The following is a 12,385-nucleotide window of genomic DNA, read 5'->3' on the forward strand; positions in this document are numbered from 1 at the left end:
TTTTCCCATTATGTGAAGCTGCCAACAGCTGGAAGCATGAAATGACTGTAGATTTGCCAACATTCTCTCTCTCTCTCTCTCTCCCTCCCTCTCTCCCTCTCCCTCCCCACTAGGCATACCCGTCACTGAAGCCCCTGGCAGCGTGGACCAGGGATCTTTGCCAGCGAGTCGATCAGTTTGCACACTGGGCAGAGACGGCTCAGCCCCCAAACTTGTTCTGGCTCTCTGGCTTCACCTTTCCCAATGGTTTTCTGACGGCGGTGCTGCAGTCTTACGCTCGACAGCATAACGTGAGACATCACTACATCCACACAGGAAGAGAGACGACTTGAAATGAATCACTAGGCTTTTGAAAAAGCATATTTGATTTCAGTCTGTTAGTGTATAGTTAGTGTGTGTACTGTTTAATCTTTACAGCACATATAGTGCAGACACTGTCATCTTCAGACGTACACTGAAGTCCGTCTCTCTCTCAGTTTTGCAAATACAACCTGCTGAGCTTTCTATTCCCTGTGTTTTTGGGTCCATACATCAATCGTTGCCTCTCACAACCACAACTCCCACATTGAACATACTATATTAAAAACTGATTCTCCTCCATATATAGTGCATTCAAACTACTTTGAATGCATACTTTTCTAGTATGTCTCTATTTCAATGAACAATGATTTCTTTATTTAATATTTGGACTAGTTACTGTAAAAATATCTTATCAATCCTGCACTTGACACTGTGTGAAACTGTTTCTGCAGACGTCAGTGGACATGCTGTCCTGGGAGTTTATAGTATCCACTGTAGATGACAGCAACCTCCTTTACCCGCCCAAGGTGACTGACTCCCTGTACACACATATTTCCATAAAGGTTTCCATAAGCCAGCCGACGGACCACTTTCTCAGAGCCTTTCACTTTCCAGCTGTCATCGCCACTTTCCAAAGCATTTATCATTTCTACTGAAACAGTGACAGTGTTATTTTTCCTTAAAAAAATGTTCTTTTCATTCAAAGCAGCACACTACTTTGTGCCCCTATGTCTCTAACATTTCCACAATCTGCTCTCACATTTTAATTTCTTCACGAGAAATTTTACAATTCAAAGCTTGACAGTGGGGTTAAATCTGGTCTTGTTGTTGCCACTGTCATTGTAACCTTTTGATTCTCAACCTCATTGTGTCACTTCCTCTGTCTAAACATATCTCAGCCTTTCCCATTCTTCTCCCTCCCTCCCTCCCTCCCTCTTTCTTTCCTCCATCCCCTCTTCTCTCCAACATCTTTCCTTTTGGCATTTTGTGCCACTTCTCTTGTCTTGGTTTCTCTCTTAACTACTGCCTCCTACTCTTTTCTCCTCTTTGAGCCACTCCTGTGTCCCTCCCTTTTCCCTTTTTGCTCTGTCTTTCTTTCCCTCAATCCTCTCTACTCCTTCATTCCTTTCCACCCCTCCCTCTCTTCTCCTCTCTCGGGTGCATTACTTAATTGGCATGGTTGTTTGTCATAAACATTTTCTTACAAGGCTTGAATACAAAATGTTACCTCCAGACCTTTTTACCCCCCAGGATGGAGTATTTGTCCGTGGTTTGTATCTGGAGGGAGCTGGTTGGGACAAGAAGAACTCAAGTCTGGTGGAAGCTGAACCCATGCAGATGTTCTGTCCCATTCCCACCATCCACTTTAAACCTGCAGAGAACCGCAAGAAGATTGGAAAGGGTGAGTTGAGTGGTTTTGCACCTTTTGGGGAATTTCCTTACTGCATCCCACTTACTGTCTTTCTGTCTTCAACAGTATCCTGCATTTGTACTTTATAAACCCTGTTCCTCTGTCTCTTGTGTGTGTGTGTGTGTGTGTGTGTGTGCGCGTGTGCGTGCGCGCGCGCAGTTACGTACCTGTGTCCGTGTTACTACTTCCCAGTGCGCTCTGGCGGAGCTGGACGAGCGTCTTTTGTGATTGGTGTAGAGCTCAAATCTGGAGCTGTGACGCCGGACCACTGGATCAAGAGAGGGACAGCACTTCTCATGAGCCTGGACAACTAAAGACCTTAAAGGTCCAGTTTGTAAGAATTTGTGATATCAAATGATAGAACTGTAGAGTTAAACAAAAGGAGGGACTCCTCCACTCACCCTTCCCTTTTCAAAGCACATCAGGAAACTTAGATATACATTTGACATAGTTTTTCTTCATTTTCACAGTAACGTCCACTTCGAAATGCAAAACGTACACAGTGGGTGGTTTATTTTTTTAGGCTGCTGTAGAAACATGGCGAAGATGATGAAAGATGATGGCCTCTAAAAAGCAAGTTCATCCCTTTAAGCGCATACAAAACAAAATGTATTCTTAAGTGATTCTAAACTTATACAAACATATTTATGGGTAGTTTATTACATTTCTGCCAATAAATCCTATTTAATTTTGTACACTGGACCTTTCACATGCACTCTCTCACATTGTCTCTGACACTCTGTTTATTATTTATTGTTTTAGCTGTTTTTTGTTTTTTTTTTTTAAATATGATATTTCTAAAGGCTACAAATAAACAGAAAAAAAGATGTCCTGTTACTTTTTCAATATGTTACATTGGGTTATACACCTGGGGTTTAGCAGCAAATGTTCTGAGTCACTTTGAAGCTGGCCAGACATGATTCGCTGAAGTTCTTTTTTTCTCTTCTCTTTCCTGTCTGTCTCCATTCTGTGGTGTCAGCTGACCGATTATTCACTCCTCTCCACAGCGCTGCATCAGTGTTTCCATGCTGACCCCCTTTTATCCTGCTCAAACATACTGTACACTGGGAATAGTTTCCTACAGTGAAGTGTTTGGTTTTACTGGAAACTTGCTGCTCTGTAACATCTGGCTCAAGTGGCTGTCTGGTTATGTAAGTGCTGCTTGTGCTCATTGAATTCCTCGGTAATCTAATGAACTGTAATGCACCATCATCCAGTCTCAATAGGAGTGACATAGCAACTTAGTCGTAGACCCAATAACACCATCGTGAATTAGCGCTTCAGTTTTTTGATTACATTCCATTTCCAGATTAATTTGAATAAAACCCATGATATATAGCGCCTCTTGGGTTTGTGCCCTTATTGTTCAGACAGCATTGAAAAACAAAATCAGTTTAAATTGACATTCAGGCACATGTGCTTGAAAACACTGCAGTCAATCAAGGTGAGGCAAAGGATATTTTTATGCTAATGTGGATTTCCCCAAGCGGAAAGAGGACAGAGGCAGGGAGCGACTGAAGGAGAAGTAAAGCTATTCAAACAAATGAATTCTAATGAAGCTTCACAGACGAGATGTTTTAAAGTCGGTCAGTTTTGTGAGAGACACGGTCTGGACTTTCCCCACTGGAAAAGGACTCAGCACAAACTCCTGAAAGAGAGGGAGAGAAAAACAAGAGAAGGAGCCCAGAGAAAATGAGCCGGGAGGAAGAATGGTGCAGTAATGAGAGAGGGGAAGCAAAGAGAGGGGGTGCCTGAGTTCAAGGTTGTATTCAGACTTAAGGATTGTCCCCCTGAAAGACCGAACACAGACTTCCTCAGGGTTTAAGAGCCTCTTTATCAGACCCAGGTCTGTGTGTCAGTGTCTCTGGTGGTCTCTGGATGGGTGAGCTACATGTTCAATTCAAATTCAAATTGGCTTATTCTCAGGCCTGGTTGTAACTAAGGATGTTGGACCATGGAGTCGGTATTTTATGGATTAAAAACATTTTAGATGAATATATAATGTGGCCCTGTCAGATGTGTTAAATTAGTCTTTTCCACGATCTAAATAAAGTATCCAGGGTTTTGTGGCTTCTTGAAAACGGCGCTGTCATCACACAAAATTGCAGTGCTTATCGTTTTGTTAATGCCAGCCGGTGCTTGCATTCCAACAGTGGACATCTTATTTAAGCTCATGGTCCACAAAAACTTTTCATATCATGAGGTTAGTTGAAGCCAACTTCTTGCATCTGCTTATCCACTCTGAAACAGGCTCCCTACATTTTTTGAAGGAATGTTGTGGACATGTATAGGATGTCAGTGATGATAGGACTGTCGTGGGAACGATCTGGATTTTAAAATTTAATAACTTTTTAAAAGTTATCTGCCACTTTAGTCTACAAGTGATTTGACATGTGTCTCAGTGTAGTATTGCAGTATTGCTTAAATTTTACCAGGGTGCAAAGGCATTTCAGAAGGTCTGGGGCCCCAGACAAAAGGGTCCTGGGGGGCCCTACATCAAACTAGAACAAACCCCCATGTCACCTCAAATTGAAAGCAAGAGCCCGTTATGTTGCTGTTCATGTAATAATAGCTGAGACAGAAGTTATTATGTCGACTGATTTTAGTCTGTATATAAAAATAGACACAGCCTTCTGGTTTGAAAAGTGAATCCTAGGAAGTAGGACAGAAGTAGCAGGTAGCCACCAGGGGGCAATTCTGCTGGCTGCCAAAAGAGCTGAGTGGAGGTGTATGTGAAAATAAGCCTACTTCTTACCAGATTTATAACAGAAAACATTTTCCTCAGGAGTTACTGTCTCAATCTCTAGGTTCCGATCTTCCTCATTAGAACATGAGTGGTCAGCAGTTTGATTGACAGCTGGTATTGTCCAATAGGTGCCTGGTTGCAGCTGATGTTTATTCATTTCTGGTTTGAAAAACTGTCATGGTGCCACTCACATGTAATTGTAGTGGGAGTTTGTTTTTGAACTGTTAGACTGTGACCATTTTTATATCTGCTGACAAACAAGCTGATGTTAGCATTCATTTTAGCAGGTCTCCCGGAAAAATGACCATAAAGCCGTTTTCAGATGTGAAAGTGGAAAATGTATGAAAAATGATATCTGGACTTCAAATAGGATTAGAGTTTTTGTTCACACAATATGATGAATACAGTGATGTTTTATAAAGGTCGAGACATTTGTGTTCTCATTTACAGCCCCTGGGCACAATCACAGGGAAATATCTACACTTCAGAGCCGGTCTTAAAGCAACTTTAGATACTGAGCTGCATTCTGTGCCACTTTCTCAGCTTGGAGCCCAGGGCAATTGTCTGGTTTACTTACACTGTTGCTACGCCCTTGTCACTCTTGTCAATGTGCAGATGGGGATCACCTGAATTCAACACTGAAAGTAAACGAGTTTGGATAGTCTCGTTTTTTTTTTTTTACACGATTACAAGAGTAACTTTGATACCTCAAGTGGCCCCTTCACCACAGTGACCACTTTCAGCTGAGAACTTGACTCTGGAGCCAAACGGTTATCAGAGAAAAACCTGGGGTCCAGTTGTTCTCCACTGAAAAGTAGTTAATAATGGAATTTGGGCGAGTTGCAAGCTTAGTGTGCTTGCCAGTGACTGTGGAGGCGGGGCAGCTAATGTCCAAGACTCTTCCACCGAAAATAAACCTGCATGAGGGAAGAGAGAGGGAAGGAGAGAGAAAGCGAGAGGAGGGAGGGAGGAGGAGGAAGGGAAATAGCCTTTCTACGGGGACAGGAGGGAAAGAGTCTTCGTTTCAATGGAATAAAAACTGCGCAGTTTCTTGAAAGACTGCCCGCTCGGATCAGCGGTGAACCGTTCCTCTCTGTGTGAAATGGATCTCAGTTGTGTTTTTGGATGATTAAGGTGTCCACTGCAACCAATGCTGCCTTTCAGGCTTCTGAGGAGAAGCTGCTTTTTTTACCAGGTGGTCTTCAGGGGGAGGAAGAGCAGCTAAAAGAGCTGTGCAATCGTTTAGAATGACTGTGCAGAGATGCAAAGATCAGTGGTGAGACTATCAGTCATGTTGTGGCCAGCGGGTGAACAGCCTGCCGTGGATGTATGTGCGTGTACAGCGCTCATGGATGTTGAATGGTGGGGGTTTTTTTGGGGAGAGAGATTTTAGGGGGCTGCGTCATCCGTGGCTGCGAGAGGAGATGGACTCTCCTGCACATTCACCACACTGTTTAAACAGCGACAGGGATCACGGCGCCTCCCCAACATATTTGGCATTCTGCAGGAAAAGGTAAGCATGATGTTGACACAGTATCAGAGTCTGATCATGCAAACACGCTGACATGTGAGGCTGCACCGCCTCTCTTACCTAATAACTGTTACAGTGTATCCACTGGGACTCCATTGAAAACAACCTCAACTAAAATGTCTTCATGCTGTAATTATTATTAGGAGCATCATTGCAGCTGCAACACAAGACATTATTCTGCACATCATAACCATAATTATGGATGTGTTGTGTGTTTTTTGTTAGTCTGTCTGTACATGGCTGCTGATACAGTGTAATATATGTGTAACTTCACAGGAAAATGGCTGGTATAAGTTTGTATTCAGCAGCAGCGTCTTATCACCGCTGCTGCTGGCACATGTTTTCACCACAGATTCACTTGGTGATGTCATGTTTTTTACGGTCAGGAAGGAGTAGTTTACGGGAAGGTAGCTCCAGAGTTGGCGATGTCGCAATCGCCCTCGCATGATCTCGGTTACGCGTTTATAACTGCACAAAAAAAGGCGACGGAGCGCGTCCGTGGGTGTGATAAGAGTGCGCGCAGCGTGCCATCGTGATATCGTGCCACCGTGGGGTGAAGAGCGGCCACGGTGAATGAAATGTGGACTCGCCGTTGGTGGAGAAAGGAGTGTCGCATTTTCTTTCAGAAATGTCATGTGGTGAAGTTGTGGCGGGTTCTCTCTACTATTTCCAGGAAGAGCGTTTGAATTTTCTTTCCTTGGATTTTTTTTCTGTCTCCACCCCTCTCCTGGCTGTTCCTGCCGCACTTCGGACGAGTGGCCACTGGATGGCGACACAGGACAGTGAATTCGTTGCATGAAATCTGCTTGTATGAGATCTGGTTCGATCGGAACGATTAGGGAGCGCCCATAATTTTAACATCAATAACATTGAAGGTTTTTTATTATTATTATTATTATTATCGTTGTTCTTTCATTTTTGAAGAATACACCATACACAATAAAATGACGTTTAACTGGAGACAGAACCATACTTAATAACATATTTAACAAAAGTGTGGGAGGATAAGATATTTCTTTTATTTGTCCCGCTGTGGATAAATTTACATCGTTACAGTAGCAATGACAGTAAAGATAATAAATAATAAACATGCATTGTAATAAAAAAGTTAAAATCAAAGTAGAATGTACATTTATAGACAGTTTACAGAATACACACAGTGTGGGCTTGATATTTACAGGTGTATTTAATGTAGTTCGCGTTTCATTTCCAATGATGCAACGCAACTTCCGGTGCTGCCGTTCACCTGCTCACAGCTGCACAAACTTAAACTAATTAACTATCCTCCCTGGTGAAACAAAACAAAAATATTATATTTTTTCTCGCTAGAGCCGAAATTATCTTCATTATTTTGTTAATTTTGCTAAATTAACATAGAGAAATGTAGAATATAGTCCTTCTGAGCAAAAAAAAAGTTGCAACGTTTTAACTACTAAAAAATAACGGAACCGCATACACTCTGCCGCACACAGCAACCCACTCCAGGTAAAATATAATTTTGGCGTAAATATATTATTTTTTATTATATTTACTAATTAGATTTTGGTTTACTTGTAATTGTAATGAGTATTATGAGTATTAAATACATGTATTTCCAATGGCTTTCATGTCAGGTCACCCACTGACTCATTTTACTCTTGTCACATGACATGGAAGCTAATAAAAGAGTATTTCTTGAATTTTTAATATAACACAATAAAAAAATAAGTCTGTCTAATTTGTCTGGGCAAGTAATGTAATTTAGCTTTCTTTTGGAGGTTCTGGGTCATATATCTGTTTGAAAAAGCATATTTGGTCACACTTTATAGGAACACATATTCACCATTATCTAGTTGCTTACTAACGTGCATAAGTAGCATAATAGCCCTTTATTAGTAATTATTAAACACGTATTAACACCTTATTCTACATAACTTTATACCTCTATTACGGCATGAATTAAGGTTTTTCCTGATTAAGGTGTTAACACATGCTTAATAATTACTAATAAAGGGCTAGTATTCTACTTCTGTGCATGTTAGTCAGCACCTAGTTAATGGTGAATATGTGTTCCTTAATATAAAGTGTTACCAAATTGACTTATTTGTCAAGAATAGAAAGCGTATCTGCCATTGGTTTGCAATCTGGGTTACATGGCATGAAAACTGTAGGTAATAAAATATGCATCAATATACATTAATAGATACATTCCTTTGTTTCCAGGAACAATATTTTGAATGTTGATTTAATTATGCTTGTTTCTTTTGCTTTCTTATTGTGTTATGTCATGTAAGGCAAATTCTCTCCAGGGCCAGTTCTCATTTATCTATAATAATGTTTGGACTTTGGAAGTCTGGTGGTGACAAATGTAGCGTGGGAGAGATGTGTCACTGCTCAAATGTCCATTGCTGTACAAAGTGACAGTGATGCAAATTGCAAGTGCAAGAGGGTGTATTTTCCTCTAGATGGCGACATATTTGCAGTCCACCATGGGCCTTAGTGAGCAGCTGGCTACTCATATGCTTATGACCAACCAAGTGATTTGTGATCCATCTTTTAATTTAGTTGTTTTTATTGCACATGAACAATAAATGCTGATTACTGTTTCCAAATGTAAATTCATTATTGGATCATTCTTTGTCTTCTCTCCTTTTCACAGAGAAGAGACGAGGAGTATGGCCATGCACTACCATGCTGTGTTTGAACCACCGTGACTTTTGTGTCAGTCTGGGTGACCTGCACTAGGCTAGAATGAACAAAATAAAATGAAAGTTGCAGATGTAGCCTTTGAAGATGGACTGCACCATCTGCTGATGGAAAATCCTTTCATCTAGGTAAGATAGACATGTTAAAGCAATATTTGAATGTTTACTCTGATGTTACTGTAGGTGTTCTCTTAAAACCCCCCTATCGCCACTATTGTGACATTGCTGGGTCCTTTTTTGGTCTTTTGAAGGTATTACATTCACGCAAGTGTTTCCCACTAATATATAAATATATTTCATGTATATATATCATTGTCTTACATGTAATAAATTGTAATATACTATACTGATAACTCTCTTACTTTACTGACTTCTGCAGAGGAACCATCTGCATTTGGCCGCGACTCTGGGAGCACCCTTCTGCTCAGGTAAGACTTTGACCTGATAGTACATAGCCTGCAGTGACACATGACATGCATCTGTCGAGTTGATGCATGCTTGTCTGAGCTTCTTTTGCCATAACGAAATGTTTAACAAAACACGTGTCTTGAAATACCTAACCAGTTGGTACAGTATGTTCTTTTTTACTCTGCAAACTACAACTTCTAGTAACTACCAAACTGTTTAGAAGCATTTCAAGATGCAATATTGGTAGCAAATCTTATGAATCCCTGTTGAGCTAGGATCAGATCTGTAGAAAGTTTTTCCATCTCAGCCTTTTTCACAGTTTGAGCCAAGAGAAAATACTGTATGTAGAGCAGTCATTTTCTCCAAAAAGGACAAAAACCTACTAAGTAGTCCATCACAAAGAAAATTCTGCTGGATTTGTTGTGTATTAGGCTTCAAAACTGACTGTAAAAGTAGAATATTGCTAAAAACCTTTTTGTGTGCGACTGCAGGGTTGGACTTTTAAGCTTTTATGACCAGTCACTTCTGTTTTAGTTCTGGAGTTTTCGTCATCTTTACAGCTCCAAATTGATTGGGATTGGGTCACAGCCAAACTCATACACACAGCTGAGCTTTACATATTCAACACTCACACTCACCTAACCTAAGACCAGCTCATTTTCATTTTCTCACACCCACACTGAAAAACATGGCTAACACTGTTTTGATCTCCCTCTTTTGGGACTAAGACACACACACACGTCTGTGTGCTTCTGTCTCCCAGGACCCACCAAGTATCTCACACCTGGGGTTTTCCATCACTTAGCCCACTCAGCTTTATTACATACATTTAAAAGCTGGCAATGACTCAAATCCATCTTGCATATAAATGCACACATCTGGCTCTCCTCTATAAGAAAGGGTGGTATTGAGGAAAAAGAAGGGAAAGAAAAGACTATTGAAAGAATAAAGTGCAGTCATGTCATGATTATTGTGACTGTAAAGAGCTTGTGGTCTGTACACTGTTGTTGTTCATTAATATGTCGTCAGATTGGAAACAGCAGCTGCTGTTAAAATTATGATATTTTCATACATCACATCATGATCTCATATTAGACTGGCCCTGTATCTTCTGTGCATTGTAAGATGACCGACCACTTGTCTATAATAGAAACTAAAACTTGCATATAACCCTATACTATAATGTTACTTTCCAACTTACATCCTCTTTACAGTTCGCACTACAGTTTATACTAGTCTGTCTATGATTGATTTGTGTTTATTTTTTGTAATTAATTGTTACTCAAACATGCGTTTGTACCATTCGCTGACACATGACCCCCCTTCCAGAAGGAAAAATAACAGCCCCAACTGTCAGTGTCGGTGTAGAACACAACATGGAGAAGTTTACGGATGTTGGTGTAATTGGTCTGACAGGACTCCCATTCAATGTTGTCATGTGTTTTGTTGACTTTTGTATTCCAGTGTGATGTTAGAGAATCACTCAACATCGTCATCAGAGATTTCACCTTCCTGCAGTGTGCTATTGTTGTTTGCCTACCAAAGTGACATTTTGTCTGTTTTCTGATTGGCCAACCATGCTTTACAGTTATGGTTGTCTCACCACCTTTTGACTTGGCATGCTTTCACAGCACTTAACAGTGCAGAGTGTTCACACTCTCACCCTTAAAACATGGAGCCTTGTTTCACATTCCTTTTGGCCTTTCAGTGCCATTGGGTATCTTTTCTAAAATAATTGTTAGCTTCTAGCTTTTTCATAATACGTTGTCATTACTCTTGACCTGCAGATCTTGGCTGCACCGGCCAGTTCTATCTGGTCATTTAGTTGAAGATATGGTAGATGAGATCTTTGCTTTCTACAGCATTTGAAGTCCACGGTAAATACACAGGCCATTTAATCTTAAATTCAGTCTCAGCAGGAATGAAGTGTGGATATTTCAGTTATCACAGTCATAAGTATTTTCTAGTCTTACCTCTGGTCTGTTTCCTCTAACTGCTGCTGATCTGAAAAACAAGAGTATTTCTGCATAAGTATGAAACTACCTCACTTGCTGAGAGTGAGACATAGGATAAAACAAAAAACCCAACAATCCATCCAAGTCCAACAATCCATCCAAGTGAGAACAGACTTGAAGGATGGACACTGAGAGAAAGGGACAGGAAGAGAGGTGTGAGAGCTGAGTCAGGGTGCCTGAGGGGAGGACAACAGGAAGCAGTGGGTGAGGAGGAGGACAGGATAGAGAGAAAAGAAGAGACTCCTCTTCATCCTCCTACTCTGTCGTCATCAGTGGTTTCATTGAGGGAGGAGTGGCGTGGGGAGGGAGAGGTGGAGCTGACATCATCCACCTCCTAGCGGTCTGTGTGGGTGTAATACCAAATCCTCCAAATCAAACATGAGAACAGTCATGTTTATGTCATCAAAGGGATTTTGGTGCATTTAACCAAACAACTGGTAGAGATGGAAAAAAAAATGAGAGCAAGAACAGAGAACAGAACGAGCTCAATAGGAACGGAGAGATGAGATGAAAGAGCTCCTCTGCATATGTGGTTATGTAACTTTACTGTAAAAGAGGGCATTGGGTTTGTGTGCGAGTATGCTTGGTCTCATGTGAGCTTTGTTTGTGTGTGAGTGCAGGGGTGACAGAGTTTGTGAAGAGGAAGATGCCCAACATGCACTTTATTCTCTGCTGTGGTTGTTGTTTGGCCTTAACCAACTGTCACACGTCTCTGATGGTATGCCGTGTATTTATGTGTGTGCTCCTAAGGTGTGTTTATTGGTACTTTGTCAGTGTGTGCATAACTATGTGTTTACCATGTATGTACTTATACCTCTGTTTTTACAGTGTTGGTATGTGCACCTGTGTATTAGGCTCCTCAGTGGTTTGGGAGGCAGTTAAGGGTAGAGTTAAGGGTGCAAGTTTTGTTAAAAGATGGTGCTAAATTAAGCAAGTGGAGAGACATGGCTTTTTAAAGGTACAGCGTGTACAATGTAGCAACATTTTTTGGTGAAGTTGCATGTTGCATATCCTTCACACCTCCTTTCCCTTCCCAACTCAAGATGTTTATTTTGTCCATTGTGAGCTATTGCAACAACACAATGGTTCAAAATGGCATCCAACAATTCATATAATCACATTATTGTACTGTAAAGAAAAAGTCCTCAGTTTCTGCTAAATAAAAATTATTTTCCCTACATTTTATACAGTGGACCTTTAATTACACAATAACAAAAAAACATGTAAATAGGAGTTGGAGTACTCAATGGTCAGTGTAAAGAAAGTAAAAAAAAAAGGTAAAAAAAGTAA

The 12,385-nt window shown here is 40.8% G+C and overlaps 2 protein-coding genes across 3 annotated transcripts in view; both read left to right on the forward strand.

Annotated features, from left to right (window-relative positions):
• Window positions 1–2,498, forward strand: part of dnah2 (dynein, axonemal, heavy chain 2) — a 45,171-nt gene extending 42,673 nt beyond the window's left edge. For both annotated transcript variants that reach the window (XM_044021944.1, XM_044021945.1), the window contains exons 85-88: window positions 114–290; window positions 753–827; window positions 1,552–1,702; window positions 1,871–2,498. In XM_044021944.1, the coding sequence (XP_043877879.1) occupies window positions 114–290; window positions 753–827; window positions 1,552–1,702; window positions 1,871–2,025 (558 nt within the window). In that variant the 3' untranslated portion in view covers window positions 2,026–2,498. The remainder of the gene's footprint in view (window positions 1–113; window positions 291–752; window positions 828–1,551; window positions 1,703–1,870) is intronic.
• Window positions 2,499–5,443: 2,945 nt separating this feature from the next.
• kdm6ba (lysine (K)-specific demethylase 6B, a) overlaps window positions 5,444–12,385 on the forward strand; it is an 82,161-nt gene continuing 75,219 nt past the window's right edge. Inside the window, exons 1-3 of the mRNA XM_044020810.1 lie at window positions 5,444–5,970; window positions 8,627–8,801; window positions 9,052–9,100. The gene's annotated coding sequence lies outside the window, so the exon portion shown is untranslated. The remainder of the gene's footprint in view (window positions 5,971–8,626; window positions 8,802–9,051; window positions 9,101–12,385) is intronic.

This window comes from Solea senegalensis, linkage group LG3 (genome assembly GCF_019176455.1).
Source record: "Solea senegalensis isolate Sse05_10M linkage group LG3, IFAPA_SoseM_1, whole genome shotgun sequence".
Classification (NCBI taxonomy): domain Eukaryota; kingdom Metazoa; phylum Chordata; class Actinopteri; order Pleuronectiformes; family Soleidae; genus Solea; species Solea senegalensis.